We start from the raw sequence: 19456 nt of genomic DNA on the forward strand, positions 1-19456 counted from the left end.
GTAAGTCATCGCTTCATGCCCCCCCCCATTTAGGAAGATAGACTAAAGGATTCCGCCCAAGGCCAGAAACCGCCAAAGTTGTGACGTTTTGCTACGGGAAAGGTGAAACCTGCCAATTCCTTTCAGGCCCTTCAACAGCGACCTTGACGTAGCAGCGCCTGCGTACCTGTGGAGAAGAGGTTAACCTGCAAAAGAAGACTTAATTGAGGGAGTGAAGGGTGGGAGAAGCTCTGGAGCCGACTGCCCTGCCCACACAACAGAAGGTGTAGCTTACCTGGGAAGCGGCAGTCGGCTCCAGAGCTTCTCCCACCCTTCACTCCCTTCACTTACCTGGTCGATCCCCTGGCAACGCCTCCCCAGGCAGGATTGGGCGGTTGAATGAGGTAGGCAGAGACCCCAGGTATCCTGCCTGGGGAGGAAGACAGGCCGATCTACCAGGAGCCGCACTGGGATCCAGGGGGCTGTGCGCAACAACGCAAAAGTCGCCCCCCATTTGATGTGGGGAGCGGTCATTACCCATGGTGGGTTGCCTTTTTGATATGCTTCCTGGAAAAGATGCAGCAAAAAACCAAACAAAAGCCTTTCATGGGCACATTTTCAGCTTCTCAGATTTCTTCTACAGATACAACTCTGAAAGCAAGAAGGGTCAGGATACTGAAAAATTCCTACTGGGAAATTGGACCTGAGGTTAATAGAATGCAGAGCTGGTGGTTCATGCAAATGAACAAAATTAGAATTATACTATTGAGTTCTACGAAGCTACAAAATTAGGGAGATGATCCACTGGAAAACAGACCAATTATATACCTGCAAACTTGTGGTTACAGAGGAGGGAGAAAATTGTTTCAGTTTGTATTCAAAGGTCTATATACCTAATTATAATTTCCTGAAATAATATGCAAACTGACAAATTTCAAAATTTGAAATAATATTCAAAATTTGCACTTCCACAAATTTTGCAATGCAATTCTCCAGCCAAGCAATGTGTACGAAAATGCATGTACTAGGGTAAAGCATGCATATGGATGAATAAATTAATGAAAATAACATACAAAAATTCATTTTATTAGAAAAAGTTGCCTTGTAAAGAAAGCCAGTGTGATGTAATGTTAAGAGCGGTAGTCCCGTAATCTGGTGAACCGGGTTTGCGGTTCACTTCCCCGCTCCTCCACATGCAGCTGCTGGGTGACCTTGGGCTAGTCACACTTTTCTGAAGTCTCTCAGCCCCACCCACCTTACACAGTGTTTGTTGTGGGGGAGGAAGGGAAAGGAGAATGTTAGCCACTCTGAGATTCCTTAGGGCAGTGATAAAGCGGGATATCAAATCCAAACACTTCTTGTAAATATGTGTGTATTAGGCAAACAGTGGAATATTCTTTTTTTTTTAAACAACAATTAAATAACTTTATTGATTATTACAAATCTTTACACAAAACCTACAAAAGAAAAAAAAATGAAAACAAGAAAAAAACCATCAAAGAAAAAACAGCAACAAATAAAAACAGAAAAACTACGAAAAGCATATGTGTGTCCATTCAATTAATCAGCATCTAAAATACATCAACTGGTTACCCCCCCTCCCCCCACCCCTTTCCCTTCTTCTCAACCTTCACTAAACTGTCTTATCAGTTCTCCTTCTTGTTTGTATCTGCACCTTTTGGTTCCTATTCCTACAACATATCCTTTATTTTACTACTCCTCTACCATTTTTTAAACCTTCATTCAATGTTATTTCTTTATTTCTTCCTTTTATATCTTATTTCTTTCTCATTTCTTTTTCCTCTCTCTCTGCCATATTTTCACTTGAGCGTTTAACAATTCTGTAATAGGTTTGGTTTTTCCGCCTGGCACCCAATATAGTCCATAAATAATTTCCAATTTTTCGCACTATCTTCTTCCTTTATTCCCTTTACTTCCTCATATCTTTTGGCCAAATTACAATAATTCATTACTTTGATTTGCCAATCCTCCTTAGTTGGAACCTTTTGAGATTTCCATTCCTTTGCTATTAGTAATCTTGCTGCCGCTGTGGCGTAACTTATCAAGCATCTATCTTGTGGTTTAATATCTTCCCCTAGCATGCCTAGTAGGAAGATTTCCGTTTTTTTCTTAAATGAATATTTCACTATTTTTTTTAATTCCCTATAGATTTCGTCCCAAAACACCCTGATGTGTTTGCATCCCCACCACATATGGATGTAGGAGCCTGTCTCATTTAGACATCTCCAGCATTGACTACTGGCACCCGGATACATCTTTGCCAATTTCTCCGGTGTTAAATGCCACCTATTCTGCATTTTTAGCAAATTTTCTTTTATATCATAATTGGGTGTAAATTTTGAATCCCTATCCCATAAGCTTTCCCATTTATCCATTGTAATTGTCTTTCTCAAATCTTGACCCCATCTAATCATTGAATTTTTTGTTAGTTCTTCTTCTGTCTCCCATATCAATAAGGTTTGGTATAGATTTTTTATATGATTTTCCGTAGATCCCAATAATATTTCCTCTAATTTTGATTTTTCTTTCTCGAATCCAATCTTTTTATCTTGTTGAAACCTTTGGTTTACCTGGAAATACTGCAACCAACTGCTGAAATGACTTTTAACTTCTGCATAATCTTTTAGTCTTAATGTTCCTTCTTTTTCTTCTAAAAGGGTTCTATAAGTTGGCCACCTGCCTTCCATATTACGTCTTTTAACAGCCACAATTTCTAATGGGGATACCCACCAGGGGGTTTTGGGTTCGAAATATCTTCTATATTTCTGCCACACTTTATATATAGATTTTCTTATAATATTATACATAAACACATTTTTTTTACTTATTTTATCTCTCAAAAGGTACCAATGCCATCCGGCCCCTATTCCCTCCCCTTCCAAGTCCAACAAATCATTATTTTCCAAGTCCATCCAATCTTTAAGCCATGTCAATGCTGCCGCATCGTGATATAACTCTATATCTGGCAATCCGGCCCCCCCTCTCTTTCTATGATCTATCATAATTTTGTGCTTTATTCTTGGTTTTCTCCCATTCCAGATGAAATTCGATATATCTTTTTTCCAGTCTTTGAAATGCTTTTCCTTACCTAAAATTGGCAGATTCTGGAATAGATAATTCATTTTTGATATAACGCACATTTTAATTAAAGATATCCTGCCCATAAAGGATATCTTTAATTTTTTCCAGGTTTCCATCTTTTTTCTTATTTCTTTCCATGTGGTTATATAATTCTCTTGTATTAAATCGATATTTTTATTTGTCATCCTTATTCCTAAATATTTCATTTTTTTATTAATTTTTAAACCAGTTATTTCTTCTAATTTACATTTTTCTTCTTTTTCCATATTTCTTGTTAACATATTCGTTTTTTCATAGTTTAATTTTAATCCTGCTAATTTCCCGTATTCTGTAATTTTAGATAATGCTTGAGGGACACTAATTAAGGGGTCTTCCGTCGTTATCACTAAATCATCGGCAAAGGCCTTGATCTTATATTTTCTATTACCGATTATTATACCTTTTATTCTTTCATCTTCCCTTATTGTTTTCAATAGAGGTTCCAGCGTGATTATAAAGAGCAATGGCGAAAGGGGGCATCCCTGCCTAGTGCCTCTTGTGATGTTTATGTTGTCTGTAAATTTTCCATTTATTAACAAATTAGCTTTCTGACTTTCATATATTGTGCCAATTGCCTTCTCCATTTTGTCTCCTAATTTTATTTCTTGTATTGCTCCCAGCATAAACTTCCATGATACTCTATCGAATGCTTTTTCTGCATCAATAGCTAGGACTGCCGCTTTTTTATCCCTTCTATTTTCTAAGCATTCAAATATATTAACAATAATTCTTATATTATCCTTTGCTTTCCTACCTTTAATGAAGCCCGCTTGGTCTCTGTGAATTAAATCTGCTATAACTCTATTTAGGGCAGTCAAGCCAACAATTTATAGGCACATGATATGAGTTGAAGCTCACAGAATTTTTCCTGGAGGTTTTCTAGAGAGAATCCTGTGCCCTGACAGGGGGAGGGCTACACACCTGCATCTAAAAATGCGTACCCAGGGCCGGATTTAGGTTTGATGAGGCCCTAAGCTACTGAAGGTAACGGGGCCCTTTCTATGTCCAGCTGTCAACAACAAATTGTCGCTGTTTTTTGTTGTTGAATATATGCTATATGGTAATTTATGGACCTAATAGGTATCTACAGCCATTTGCACATGTTGCCATGTGACCAGTCCATGCAGAATGTAGGCACCCTATACTGTATATAGAAATGAGCAAACCCGTGATATCTTAGGGAGCAGGCTAGCAGGCGGGGCCCATTGCTTACATCACAGGAGCCTACACAATGTATGTAGGTTTTATTTTATTTGTTTTTTATCTTATATTTTGGCAATGTACATCCAGCATTTTCCTATACATTTTTGGGGGACCCCCAAGAGAGTGGGGCCCCAAGTTATAGCTTGTTTAGCTTATATGTAAATCCGGCACTGTGTGTACTGTAGGAGAAAATCACCCCCAAATGCTGATGCATTTTCATGATGGCTTTTTAATTTATTTATTAGAAAAAAAATGAACAAACTGAAGTAGATAAGTAAATTTAAGAATGGAAAAATCAGAAAGTGAGAGAAGATAAAATGGACATAGTCACCCACCCCTAAACATCAAGCTGAATGTACCCCACCAGAAGCTTGATAAAATCTCTCGATTTTACTGTCTTACATGGTTATAGAAAAAAATAAAGATATGTTATCAGACATGGCAATACATGGCTGGTGAAGTGTGTTAGACTTGGTTGGTCAGATTTATAGGCATTCTGCATTTACATTTGGTGAACTGCGTTTCTTATGCAAGTTTAAAACAGACAAAACTCCCAGTTTACAAAGCAGAGAGGAAGAAAGAAGCTCACTCACCAAGTTTTTTGGCGCTAATATTCCAAATGTAGGTTTTCCTCTCACCGCCACACACACACCCTTTATCATTCAAAGGTGAGAGAAGATGGGCTTGGAAATCCTGGGATTGGGCCATTGATACATTGACCTGCCATAAGGGGGGAAACGGCAGTTAATTAACACAGTTAGCTTGGTTTCCTAGGACTAAGGGAGGATGCTTTAACTTCAGATAGGGCAGAGAAAACCAAGACAAAAAGGTATTCCACTCAGTCTCCTTTACTATAGCAGGGATCTATACCGGTAGTAATAGAAAACTTACCTAAAAACTAGAGCCAAAATTTGGAGATAAACTTAAAATAAAATAAGGACAGTACTGGGATGGATTGGGAAAGCATAGAGAATGAACACAAGCTGAATAAATGCCACTCAACTCCACTAAATACTTTCTAAGGGACAGTACTGTACTTGGAAAGTGTTGGGTTGGGTGATAGCATTATAGGCTACCTTGGCAGCTCTCATTAAGCAAAATCTAGCTTCTCTCTCCAAACACCATCATTGGTGAGGTTGGGTGAGATCATTCTAGCCCTCTTTCAGTTCCCTTCCTCCCCTTCTCCTTCCTTATATGGTGCTGTAATTATTTACAACAGTTTGGAGACAGTCTGTCTGGCTTTCTGAGAAACTGTAGTGATCTACAGATTTGGGACAACTCAATCCATTCTTCAGTTATTTGTAGCTACTTCAACTTGATCCAGACAGGGAACAAAGGGCCCTGAATTGGCCCAATTGGGTTCAGGATTTATCTGAATCTGGTGCACAGCACTAATGTAAACAATATCTCTGCCAGATCAAGAAATCCAATGTAGTTCAACATTTATTATGTAGGCCATCAGAAGGCAGTGTAAATGTTCCAAGTATATCCTTTGCACATAACTGCATCTAATCGTTTAAATACAAATGCAAAAACAATAAATGGGAATATGTTATAAATTAAGCCAGCTAATTAAAAAGACAAGTTGTTTATATAGGCCAGGGGTGGCCACCTCCCAAGAGACTCTGATCTACTCAGAGTTAAAAACTGGGAGTGATCTACCCCCTTTTGGGGGGGTTCAGGTCAAAGCTGTTGAGTTTTTTTAAGGAAGGGAAGCCCTGTTTTTTGGGCTTTAGGTCAAACTTGTTGAGCTTCTTTTAGGAGAGAGGGAGGCCCATTTTTGTTTAGGGCTTCAGGTCATAGTTCAGCTTTTTTTAGGGAGGAGGAAAATTTTGGGTGAGCTTTTTTTAGGGGTGCCAGTGATCTAGCAGTGATCTACCACAGACATCCAGTGATCTACTGGTAGATCACAATCTACCTGTTGGACGTGCCTGATATAGGCCAATAAAGGCCTGACAGAGTGCAACTGGTTTAGCCATCAGTCTCACTTCCCAAGGAATTGTAGTAAGAAGGGAGCTAGAGATTTCTGAAAGGAAATTCTCAGCACCTTAACTAACTACAGTCCCAGGATTCCTAAGAAAAGGCACCATATCTAAACTGGTACAAACTCAGTAGGAATCTATGTGTTTGTAAGTGTAACGTGCTTTAGCCTAACCTTTTCCTGTTTATCTCACTTATGTGGATGGTTTGCACCCCAGCCCTGCCCCACAAAAAACAATATGCAAGGGTCTTTTCTAGACATGAAAGAGAGCAAAGGAGGAGTGAGAGGATGAACCTGAATGCATCCCTCCAGGTAGTTGAAGACATTGACTCTACAATGGAAATCTTCCCCTCTAACTATGGAGTAAGGCAGCGTCATATCAACAAAGACTGGCTGGAAGACAATCAGGGTGGCAGGCTTTGAGATGCCAAACCCAGCCTGCTTCTCCAAACAGAAGGCACTGGCTTTCCACTCTGTGATGGTATCAGGGACGGTGTAGGTGAGTTTTGCATGTCCATCTGAACTAATAAGGAGAGAAAAACAAAAAGGTATATGTCAGAGATGGCTGCGGCTACTCTTGAGTAAAGACGCTCCACTCCATCTTGTCTTTCAGAGTTTTATTGTGCATGCTATTTACAGTGCAAGAACATCAGCAAACCTAATAATAATAATAATAATAATAATAATAATAATAATAAATTATTTATACCCCGCCCATCTGGCCGGGTTCCCCCAGCCACTCTGGGCGGCTTCCAACAAAATATTAAAATACAGAAATCCATCAAACATTAAAAGCTTCCCTAAACAGGGCTGCCTTGAGATGCCTTCTAAAGGTCTGGTAATTGTTGTTCTCTTTGATATCTGGTGGGAGGGCGTTCCACAGGGTGGGTGCCACTACCGAGAAGGCCCTCTGCCTGGTTCCCTGTAACTTGGCTTCTCGCAGGGAGGGAACCGCCAGAAGGCCCTCAGCACTGGACCTCAGTGTCCGGGCAGAACGATGGGGTGGAGACGCTCCTTCAGGTATACTTGACTGAGGCCATTTAGGACTGCTTAGTCCGTGTCAGAACCCCGCAATGGCTTCTTGCGGGTTTTCGCCCAGCATAAAAGCCTGAGCCCCCCAAAGCGCCGCCCCCTGGCCCTACGGGTAGGCGCCCGCCTTCCTGACTGCCCTGTGTCTGAAAGCCCTCCATGCTCCTCCTCCCCTATCCCTCTCTCAGAGCGGAACTGGGGCTCTGGTACATGACATAGCCCTCTCTCCACTCTGCCAACTTCCTCATTCCTTTCTCCTGACTCGTTGCTAGTGCTGACGCTGGGCGAGGAGCTGGTGAGGATGATTGGTGGGGGCTCTCTGTAGAGAGACCCCCTGACAGTATATTTAGAACCACAGGCATGACTATTTATATCCACATTACTGAGATGAAAAGCCTCACCATGTTCTTATGGTGTTGGGTTAAGTTGAAATCCACATCACTTGGGTTAAGTTGAAATCACTCTCCCTACTGCAGCAGGCTACATTTTATGTACTGTTCTTGCTAACCCTCTTCTGATAATTGGAGAAAGACAGGACCCTCATTGTTTTTGGATAGCAGTAGGGGTGGGACTGAGGACCCAGGTGGCACTGTGGGTTAAACCACAGAGTCTAGGGCTTGCTGATCAGAAGGTTGGCGGTTCGAATCCCTGCAATGGAGTGAGCTCCCGTTGCTCGGTCCCAGCTCCTGCCTACCTAGCAGTTCAAAAGCACATCAAAGTGCAAGTAGATAAATAGGCGGGAATGTAAACGGCGTTTCCGTGCGCTGCTCTGGTTCGCCAGAAGCAGCTTTGTCATGCTGGCCACATGCAGCTGCTGGGTGACTTTGGGCTAGTCCAGGCATCCCCAAACTTCGGCCCTCCAGATGTTTTAGCCTACAATTCCCATCATCCCTGACCACTGGTCCTGTTAGCTAGGGATCATGGGAGTTGTAGGCCAAAACATCTGGAGGGCCGCAGTTTGGGGATGCCTGGGCTAGTCACACTTCTTCGAAGTCTCTCAGCCCCACTCACCTCACAGAGTGTTTGTTGTGGGGGAGGAAGGGAAAGGAGAACGTTAGCTGCTTTGAGACTCCTTAGGGTAGTGATGAAGCGGGATATCAAATCCAAACTCTTCTTCTTCTTGCCCAATATATAATTTTTTTGCAAAGCATATTTTCCCTAATCTTACACATTCTTCTAAGATACATTTACTGATACATGCATTTTTATACATGGGTGGAGAACTTCACTGCAAAATTTGGAGACGTGCACATTCTGAAGGATGACTTTGTTTTGATTTGCATATGGCTTCAGAAAGTGAGAATTAGCTACCGTGTTTCTCATATTATAAGACACGTCTTATATTTATTTTTTCCTCAAAAAAATACACTATGACTTATTTTCAAGGGATGTCTTATTTTTTTCCTCCTCCTCCTGCTGCGGCCGGCATTGCTGCTGCGCCTATCACTATGTCTTATTTTCGGGGTATGGCTTATATTCCTTGAATGCTTAAAAATCCTGCTATGGCTTATTTTATGGGTATGTCTTAAAATATGAGAAACAGGGTATATTCACCTTTGAAAGTAAAACAGTATCCTCCCTCATCCCCAGGTAGAACAAACAGGGTGCTGACCAACTCTGGATACTCCATTGTTCTTTGCAAAATCTTTGCCCAATGCCAATAACAGCCAATATCAACTCACCCAATACCAAACAGTTCCCATATCCAAGTATCAGGGAAGAACTTCCGAACAGTCTCAATAACTTTATCTCGAGATACGTCTCCTGGAGGAGGAGCAGGAGGTGGTGGCGCAGATTCTAAAACAATAAGAAAGTGGCAGAATTCAGGAGCAGCTACGCTATTCCCTATGCAAAAAAAATCTGTAGACATTAATCTTCCTTGGTCTGAGAAGGAGTTGTGCCTGTTTTGGACCATGCTCCTGCTTCTGGCTTACTTGGATGACTAGCCAGCTCCCCTGGGTCCCAAAAACAAACATCCTGGAGCCTGACCCTTCCTGTGGAATGACATCAATTATATGGAGCAAGTGCTGAAAAATGCTCAGCAAAATGGCAGGTGTGACATGGGGCATTGTGTAAGTTCTGGAAATAGAAGAGAGAATGACGCAGGGCTAACATTACCAGCAGTATCTCTGTGTTTTTGATAACATGCAGGTCGATCTTCATGCACACACAATGCATCATTTGATGTTGAAATTACTGAGGAATGGGCAGGCACTGCTGGCCACTACAATCACCTGGATATCCAGGTTCAGGTCTGGATCCAAGAGAGTATTCCCCAAACGATAAACCTGCTGCTCCAGTAGGAATGCAGTACTATCCCGGATAGGCTAAACATATAATCCAGGACTACCAGAACTCCAGGCAACTTGTCTGGAATAAACTTTGGCTGCTTCACTTTCATCCAGTCCAAAACTGCTGCCACATACAGATTCAGAACTTCCACTACCTCCATCTACATATGGTTGCCACCAAACTCTAGGTGCATAGGTGCCAACTCCCAGAGTGAAAAATCTGGGATCGGCGTGGCGTGGCATCGGAAGTCGTGCTGCTGCCATTTTGGAACTGGGCAGAGCAGCACCGGAAGTCGCTTCTACGCATGCTCTGCCCATTTCCAAAATGGCCGCAGCTCCAGAAATCGCTTCTGTGCATGTCCAGAGACTCCAGACATGCACAGAAGGAGCCTCCCCGGGCCAATAAGAATCTGGGGGATTTACGGGTTGTTGTTTTTTAAAAAAAATCCGGGCTGCCAGCGGGAAACGGCTGGAAAAACAGGGGTTTCCCGGGGAATACGGGAGACTTGGCAGTTATGTCTAGGTGACATCTCCCAGCAACTTCATGTAGATGTGAAAAAGCCTGTGAGATGCAACAGGCGTCTGGCACAGGGCAGAACAGCAGTTCCCCATTGCTACCTTCTGGAACCTACTCACTAGGTGACCCCCTCCCATCTCTAAAAGGCACTACAGAAGGAGACCATGCTCAATGGTAGCAAAAGGTGAGGAAAAGTCCAGGATATTCTGCAGTGCTACACTTCATTCTCCATCTAACCTTACAGGTGTGCACCATCCCCAAGCCCAAATTACCTGCAAAGATAGGACCAGATGTGGTTGTGGCAAAACGAGCAGATGTCTCATCAAAAGCAAGTGGAGGCCGAAAAGGGCCACGACCACCAGAACATAGAACCGGTTGCCGAAGCCGGGAGTTGGTTACAAACTTTACACCTGTAGCCTGAATTTGAAAATAATAATAAATAGCTCAAGAGTTTGCACAAATTCCTCTTTTCCTTAATATTACTATCATCTCCATTATTTCTTTATTTAGACCATTTCTTCCAAGGGATAGATTTCAATTTCAGATTCTCTCTCTTTCTCATATTTCTAATCTTAAATTCTCCACATTTCTACATGATTGCAACTTTAGAAAAAAAAATTCTCATGAAAATTAACCAACATCTTGGTGTGAATTTCTCCTTATTTAAGATTCGGTTTTTGCCCAATATAAACATATTTGCAAAACAGTTTGCAGCAGTTCTCCTCCTCGACCACATTCCAGCTCTACCCCACTTGATGCCGTTATATGTCAGCTGATTGAGTCATATGGGTCTCCTGCTGAGTCACCTGACACTTTGCCCACTTTGGAATGTATAGCCTTTAATATTCCAAACTCCATTTCATTGACTGCTTTGTAATTTGAAAGCTAGTTAGGAATATTCAAATCATATTTTTTAGTCATGTACCAGTGGAATGTTGCTGAGAATCACTAAAAAAATAACCTCCGAAAGACTATTGAGAATGGAGATGGTTAGACATTACAGTGGTACCTCTACTTACGAATTTAATGCGTTCCGAACACACATTTGTAAGTCGAAAAAATTTGTAAGTCGAATCCCATAGGAATGCATTGGGAGAAAAAATTCGGAAGTCGAAGCAACCTTATCTAAAAATTCGTAAGTAGAAAAAATCCTATCTAAACTGCATCCAAGATGGCGAACGGAGCTCCATTTGTAAGTAGAAAAAATTGTAAGTACGGTAGAGTTATTTGTAAGTAGAGGTACCACTGTACTTTTCCCTTAACTGCTCACAAAAGAACTATGTGCAAGTCTTACTCTTATTTGTCCATAGATATCTGGTCCATAGTTGAAATCAACAGGAGAATAATAGAAGCCATTATGAAATATGTTGTCCGGTGGAATGCAAGGCTCGTGGGGGTCATCCTCTAGGTTGAGGCTATTGAAGTAGTAACCAAACATTTCACGGCCAAGGAGACTGTAGACCTAAGGAGGAGAAACCAGTGCAGAAGTCCGTTATAAACAGGGCTAAAAATAAAATGAAATTCTGGACACAGAAACTGAAATTTTGTGTCACAAATGACTGAAATGTTCAGCCTGCACAGGGTGGGTCTCATGCTTGCCTTGGAAGATTCCATATTATACAACCTTGGCTTTTAGTAGGGCTGCCATACGTCCAGGAATCGGGCTGCAAAAGTGGATTTTTGAGTGGATTTTTGCTGAATCAGCAAAATATCTGGAAAACCTATCCAGAAAACCTGGCTATATTTTGGGGTGGGGGGTGGGATTTTTACTTTGGGGAATATGACAACCCTAACTTTTAGTGTATCCCTTACAGAAGAGGCACATCAGCAAAGCAGAAGTTTCTGTTATAAACATCTCTGCTGCCCTTGCAACCTCTCAGCGACTCAGCCAATCCTTTGCCATCCTGGTTAGCACTTAGGGTGGCAGGATGGGAGCAAGCAAAGACTCATACTCAGAGCAGGACAAAACATGTCTCTCGAATAGGGCATGAAAGCCGAAAAATAGCAAGATGGTGAGAAAAGGCTAGAAAGGCCAGAGCTGATGAATTCATAGTGACTCTTACTGTGGGCTGAAGGCCACGGCAGGGGCAGAGTTTGGTCTTTCAAATTTCAGTGGCACCCTGTACAAGCCCCTAATTTGGTGCCCTCTCATATTCTGTTCTGCGTGTGCACTGCGTCCTACTTGCAAGTGCCCTACGGCGTCCCCTTCAACTCGGAGGCCAGCACAGCGAAACTGGTCTCGCTGCTCTAAATCCACCTCTGGCCATGATTGGAAAGGTGGCAGCATTCTTTACTGCGTCACTCAGTGTCAGGGACATGGCTGAATCGAACACCTGGGAAGAGTCTGGCAGTGCAGGAGTGGATTAGTTCAGCCCCCCTTCATCAAGAGTTCTCAGACTTGGAAAGCTCACAGGCAGAGGGAGGGGAGGAGATAGATGACATTGAGGGGGTTGCCAGGCAACAGGGAGGTAGACAGCGTTTAGAGGGATCTTCATTTGATAGCGGGGGAGGAGGGGAGTTCACTCACCTTCTCCCCGAACCAGAAGAGCTGAAAGGGTTAAAATGCGATGGAAGTACAAAAGAGGACGGACTGGACTTTGGCGCCCTTTGTGCTGTGACAGGGACAGAGACTCAGAGTGACCAAGTCGTAGCTAAGAGCAGCAGGCTCAGAGCCGTGCTCTGGATGTAAATTGTAAATAAACGTGGCATAAAACTGCAGAGACATCACCTTGCCGACAAAGGTCCGTATAGTTAAAGCTATGATTTTCCCAGTAGTGATGTATGGAAGTGAGAGCTGGACCATAAAGAAGGCTGATCGCCGAAGAATTGATGCTTTTGAATTATGGTGCTGGAGGAGACTCTTGACTGCAAGAAGATCAAATCTATCCATTCTTAAGGAAATCAGCCCTGAGTGCTTACTGGAAGGACAGATCGTGAAGCTGAGGCTACAATACTTTGGCCACCTCATGAGAAGACAAGAATCCTTGGAAAAGCCCCTGATGTTGGGAAAGATTGAGGGCACTAGGAGAAGGGGACGACAGAGGACGAGATGGTTGGACAGTGTTCTCGAAGCTACGAACATGAGTTTGACCAAACTGCGGGAGGCAGTGGAAGACAGGAGTGCCTGGCGTGCTCTGGTCCATGGGGTCACGAAGAGTCGGACACGACTAAACGACTAAACAACAACAACAACAAAAACTGCCAGAGACTAATTCTTATCAAGGTTTGTTTGCTTGTCTGCCTGAGATCATTACACTCAGCATACACTCAGCATGGTGTGGGCAGAAACAGGCAGGTGGCTAGTGCTCTTACACTTTCAGCTGACAATTCTCTCTCTGGCTTCAAGAGAAGGACGCTCTGATCCACAGCTCGCAGAGCACAGTGGGAATTGGCAGCAGCTTGGATATGGAGGCTGACATTTGAAGCTGGAAGAGCTTGCTTCACGGAGAACTGGAGGCTGACCTGAAATCAAGTATAAAACATTTAAAGGATTAATTGGGAAGGTCAGCTGATTTCTAGATGACCTAAATATAAAACCTGCTATCCATCTTAGACTCTTAGAAAGCCACAATACTTAGATTTAAACACCTGTACACTGGGTTTGTTTCATCAGTAGGGGCTTCCTGTATAGCTGAATAAGAAAATGAATTATGGAGTGGGGCACATTTAGTTCATCTTCTAGTGGAACATGTCTTATGCTTGTTGGAACTGATGGCTAGTCCATAGGTGCCAAGTTCCAGATTGAAAAATCCGGGATCAGCAGCGCCGCAGCACTGGAAGTCGCTTCTACGCACTTCCGGACATGCCTAGAAGCGACTTCTGGCGCTGCGGACATTTTGGAAATGGGGACAGCGGCATCGGAAGTCACTTCTACACATGTCTGGAAGTGCGTAGAAGCGACTTCTGGTGCCGGCGTGGCACCAGAAGAACATGGCCGCCGGCAGGAGCTCCGTAATCGGGGGGAATATGGGGTATTTTGCCATTCAGGACACCTGCAGGAAACGGTAAGAAAATACGGGGGTTTCCCGGGGAAAACGGGGTACTTGGCAGCTATGGGCTAGTCCCCAGGCGATGAAACATCATCAGGGAGGGAGGCAAGCTGATGCTGAAGGAGATTGTTAGAGAACCAGTAAACACTTATCCCCACAATTTGAAATTCCAGGGGACCAAAAAGAGACTTAAGCTTAACCCATCCAGCTTTTCAAGGAGCTTTCCTAAGAACAAATTGCCATGTTCCACACAATTAATGTCAGTGCGCAACCCCAGAGATGTCCGCAATTGGACCTAATGGTTAGGGGTACCTTTACCTTTAGCTGCGTATGAAGTGTTTTGCAGTTCTTACCTCATTGTGTTGTCTTACCTTATTGTGAAAGCACTTTTCTATCTCGAATCTGGCAGTATCAGCAACCACCTCCCTCTCAGGATGTAGAGTATAGACCAGCAGCGTGGCAACGGGAGCCATGTTTGGATCGACAGAAAGTGAGATGTAAAAGTGGCCTTTGGCAGCTCCCAAATGATCTGCATGGAGAACAATGAGAGACAAGCTGGGATCATCGGCTGGCATCTGCCTGAAACACAAGGCTCCTGGCAGAGGGCTTTGAGAGAAGACGATAAAGAGGCTTGTACACTTAACAAAATTTACACTGGCTCAACAGACTCAACCACCATTCAGGATCATCTGAAGGGTGGTATACAAATATAATAAATAACCAATGGAGCTTTTTTTAAAAAAGAATGTATGTGGTGGGGCAAGAATTTGACACATGAGCACATTTTGCAAGCAAAATCAAGGCAGACATTTCACCTTCATTCTTCCTATACCCAGAGCTACAGTGGCCCATCCAGTTTTTCCACCTGAGGCAAAATGGGAATGTGCTGTCCTTGCTGCCTCCCCCCTGCCACCCTCTACCAAAGCCTCACTTACCAGGGTCATGTGGCGGTGGATTCCAGTGAGGTCTCAGGAGACCTCGCAAGAAGCCACTGCCATTTCTGTTGGGCACCTGTGGGTGCGGTGCCCTGGGGGGCTCCACCTGAGGCAGCTATCTCAGTCCGCCCCATGGGTGGGCTTGCCCTGACCCAGAGCCTCTAACACAGTGATGGTGAACCTATGACACGCGTGTCAGACGTGACATGCAGTGCCCTCACTGCTGGCATGCGCCCCATCAGCCCATTCGCGCTGTTGTTGTTTCCCCTCCCCCATTTGTTCTCCCGCTCCTCCTCACGCTACAGCTTGTCTCCGCTGTTAAAACCCGGATCCTTTGTTGTTGTTGCTGCTGCTGGTAGCAAGAGATTGGTTTTTTAACCCATTCTGTGCTGTTTTTTTCTGGCGCTTTGGCAGACGATGATTGGGTGTAACAGCATTCATTTTTTTACCCATTCTCTGCTGGGTTTTTTTGCGCTTTGGCAGACTATGTCGGTGCTGCGTGTTAGTTCCAGCGAAGGTACTATTCGTCATTTATTTCTGTTCTCCCCCCCCCAAAAAGTGCAGCAGCTTTGGGGCATCCCCCCCAAAAGCAAAGCAACTTTTGCACCCCCCAAAAAAACCTCCAAAACTTTGATCAGCAGCTCCCCCCAAAAAGCTCAACAACTCTGGGCACTTTGTGATAAATAAGGGGTTTTTGGTTTGGTTTGGTTAAATAATTAGTTTTTGATTTATTAAATACAGTTATATATTACAATTATACATTTTTGTTATTTAAACTATAAATATTGCGAAATTGTAGTTTTTTTCCTTGAAGTGATACACCACCCAAGTTATGCTCGGTTTTTTGGCGAATTTTGACACACCAAGCTCAAAAGGTTGCCCATCACTGCTCTAACATCTGGTACCTCCCTCCAAGAAAACAAATCACCTTGGGGAAGAGAGATGGAGTAGCAGCCAGATCAGGTTTCAAAGGCTGGAGAGTCCCAGATTATTCCCAAGCAGGGGGAAACAAACAAACTGCTGTTGTGGGGGCAATGTGGTACCTCCTGAAGAGGAGTCTAATACCCTAAGGGTTTACTGTGGAATGAGGCAGGGAAGATGCACTCCAGGAACAGTTTTTCCAAGATCAGCCATACAGTGTAGTCGAATTTGGAAACCAACAAAGAAAAGTTATGGGCATATTGGAACTGAATGCTTGCCAACAACAGCTAAGAGCAGAATGAGGGGCAACAATAGCTGTGAACGGGTACAAGAAAACACACACAACAGTAGGGGGGGGGTTACAGACCCTTTCATACCCTTCAAAATGGCCGTTTTCATGAGGAAATCAAAACACCACTAAATTTGGTCACAGCACTACTTACCACGTCTGAGGCTCACAAGGTTTCTGCCTGAGTTTATAATTTTGTTCTTCACCAGTACCTGTGTACACCAAGTGGGAAATAAGCAATAGGCAGTGTAACTCAAGGGCGTGGGAGAAGTATGGTTCAAAAAAATGGCCTCACAGCAGAATCTCAAATTATGACTACCAATTTGGAAGCCCTTTCACATTCTGAAATGTATCAAAACTAATTTTTCTCTTTCCTGTTCAGTGAATCCTTATAAATACAAAATATATTAATAATCCTGCACACACAAAAAGATGCAAGATTTTTACTGTGCAATAGTTGTCATCTGTCCTCATGTCACTCAGTAAATATGGCCCATAGTAGCAGTGGTGGAATTCCTGATAATTCTTATCCTTTTGAGCAAGTGAATCTCAATTGTTTTTTAGTGTTTTATCAACCTGGCTGGGGGTGGGGGCTGATTTATTTTAAGAGATATGAGGAAAAATTAGGAAAACTTCAAAATTCAATCCAGCTTTGGAGCATGTAGCATTAAACCTCCATTCAGAATGAATTTCACCATTTTCCTAGTTTCTTAATGTCTTTTTTATATAAAAAAGGAAATGTTAACCATACACAATCATCTCCTAGTTAAATTAGAATTCAGGAAGAGTGCAGAGAAAAACCATTCAACAACAAATGGCATAGAATGGGGGGAATCCGCTCATCCAGCTTTGCCACAGCTGAACCCAAACAAAATAAAATTGGCACACTTCGATTTTTGGCTGAATGACCAAATTTACTTCAAATGTAGTTTTAGACCAAACACAGCAGTAATGCTATGTCTACTTTACTTTGCAATCTACTTTGCAACCCCCAAACTTCGACCCTCCAGATGTTTTGGACTACAATTCCCATCTTCCCCGACCACTGGTCCTGTTAGCTAGGGATCATGGGAGTTGTAGGCCAAAACATCTGGAGGGCCGCAGTTTGGGGATGCCTGGATTAGAGGATTTCCACACACTGACCTTATTCGGACATAATGCTAAAGTTGAAAACATGGTTTAGCACAGAGCTGACCCACCTGTGAGGTGAGATGAAACAGCCGCCTCAGGCGGCAGAAACACAAGAGCACTCCCTGCCACCGAAGAAACAACCCAGGTAAGGGAGGCTTGGGTGACGGCAGAATGGTACAACATTCTGTCGCTCACCTTTGCTGCCAGTCTGCCCCGACCCCACAGACAGAAAAGGATTGGTGGCAAAGATGTGCAGAATGTTTCTCCGCTGGGCGGGAAGGGAGAGTCTGCAAGGACTTCTCCCAGCTGGGTGGCGAGGCTTTGCAAGGGCTTTTTCTTGAGGGGAATCCCTTGCAGAGCCTCATGACCCCCCCCCCCTATCTCAGGGGCTTTTTCGCCTCAGGAGCCCAAATGTCTCAGGCCACCCTTGGTTTAGTGTTATGTGACCGAGCCACAATGAGCCTTGAGCATGCATCCCTCCCACCCTCCTCCTTTAGAGGGGCTGCAAGGAGCAGTTTGAAAGACTTGGCTTCCATTTCAGATTAACCATGCCATATTGTGATGTCCAAACCTGGATGAACTGTGGTTTCTTGAAAAGACATCACCTCAAACCCTACTGTATAAAGGAACCTTCTTTTAACTAACCATCATTTAAATTGACTAGTGTCTATGTTTGAGATGGCATGCTAAACTGTAACTGCTCTAAAACAGAAATGGAAGCGTAGAATGTCCTGTTTGCAGTTTCATCAGAAGAGGAAGTGGGAGTATGTGAACCCAAAGTGCATGCAGGCTCATTCATTCTCCATAACACTAAGCCATGATTCAGCATTACAGCCATTCTCTTCCTCTGTGGTTTGTTCTGGTCTGCTTTATCCTGCTGCTCTGCACAGGGGCGAAGGAAGGGGGTGTGGTAGGTGAGGGCAGCCCCAGGGTGACAAAATGCTGGGCGGCACTCACCATGGGGCCTGGGAGTGACTCAGTGGCTTGGGTGCCCGCAGGCTCTGCGCTGCCCCAAACCGTCCTCCCGCCGCCTCTCCCTCAGCTGTAGGGCGGCTGAGTGGGAGGAGGCAGGCAGACTCCTTGGAGGCCCCGTGGAGCGTCCTGCCCTGGCTCGCCCCACCCCATGGGCAAATGGCCCTGCCCCTGAGCGCAGGGCACGCGCACCGCCCCAGGCACCCGATCATACCTGCCAAGTTGCTGTCAGAGAAATAAGGGACCGGGCCAGAAATAGCAGACCGGAAGTAGCACTGCCACCATTTTGGAACTGGGCGGAGCAGCATCCAAAGTCGCTTCTGAGCATGCTCCGCCCAGTTCCAAAATGGCCGCTGCGCCAGAATAAACTGGGGAAAAACAAAAAAAATCCATTTTTTCAGCTAGGAACAGCTGGAAAAAACGGGGATTTCCCGGGGAAAACAGGAGACTTGGCAGCTATGCACCCGATCGGCTTGCTCCACCACTGGCTCTGCATTGGCTCAGATGCTTTGGGAACACATTTTTGCCACAGAATGGTTTACAATCATCATTCCTCGAAAAGATTTCATTGAAACAAGTCAGGCAGCTTAATAAAAATGCCTTCTCGACAGCTGATTGAGCATCACATACCTCCTTTCCGCATTTTGGTGGGTGGCCCTCTGTTTGTTTGATCTTTCTTTATTTTTTTGCAAGCATATGTCCCCCACCCCCACCCTCCCGGCAATAAATACTTCCAAGCCAAATAAAGAAAACTGAGCAGCCCTTTGATACTTACAAAGAAATAGCAGATTGCAGTGTTCCGTCCTTTTATATTCAGGTTGTAGGAGACTTTGATTCTCCTGACCTGGTGGCATGGCAACTGTTCAGGCACTTGGTGTATCTTCACATAACTATCTGTTCTGGAGTAGAAGCGCTGGACTGAATGATAGGCCTCTGGATAGTAGGGTAATAACCAGCCATCACTGTTGCAATTTTCATTGGGTTTATATATTAGCTGTAGGCAATGGGGAAGGGAGGGCAGAGAGGAAGAAGACGTAGAAATCAGCACATCACATTATTTCTCTAAAGGAAATTGGAC

General features: G+C 43.9%; 1 protein-coding gene across 2 annotated transcripts in view; it reads right to left on the reverse strand.

Annotated features, from left to right (window-relative positions):
- LOC118075317 (ovostatin-like) overlaps nucleotides 1-19456 on the reverse strand; it is a 70199-nt gene that overhangs the window by 28187 nt on the left and 22556 nt on the right. For both annotated transcript variants that reach the window (XR_015947187.1, XM_060268707.2), the window contains exons 12-20: nucleotides 19154-19372; nucleotides 16430-16487; nucleotides 14502-14659; nucleotides 13454-13603; nucleotides 11436-11603; nucleotides 10414-10558; nucleotides 9016-9130; nucleotides 6599-6827; nucleotides 4917-5043 (exon numbers count right to left, since the gene is read on the reverse strand). Coding sequence is in view for 1 of the 2 variants with exons in the window: in XM_060268707.2 (XP_060124690.2) it covers nucleotides 4917-5043; nucleotides 6599-6827; nucleotides 9016-9130; nucleotides 10414-10558; nucleotides 11436-11603; nucleotides 13454-13603; nucleotides 14502-14659; nucleotides 16430-16487; nucleotides 19154-19372 (1369 nt within the window). In the remaining variant the exon portion in view is untranslated. The remainder of the gene's footprint in view (nucleotides 1-4916; nucleotides 5044-6598; nucleotides 6828-9015; nucleotides 9131-10413; nucleotides 10559-11435; nucleotides 11604-13453; nucleotides 13604-14501; nucleotides 14660-16429; nucleotides 16488-19153; nucleotides 19373-19456) is intronic.

The sequence above is a fragment of the Zootoca vivipara genome, chromosome 15, assembly GCF_965207765.1.
Source record: "Zootoca vivipara chromosome 15, rZooViv2.hap1.1, whole genome shotgun sequence".
In the NCBI taxonomy this organism is placed as follows: domain Eukaryota; kingdom Metazoa; phylum Chordata; class Lepidosauria; order Squamata; family Lacertidae; genus Zootoca; species Zootoca vivipara.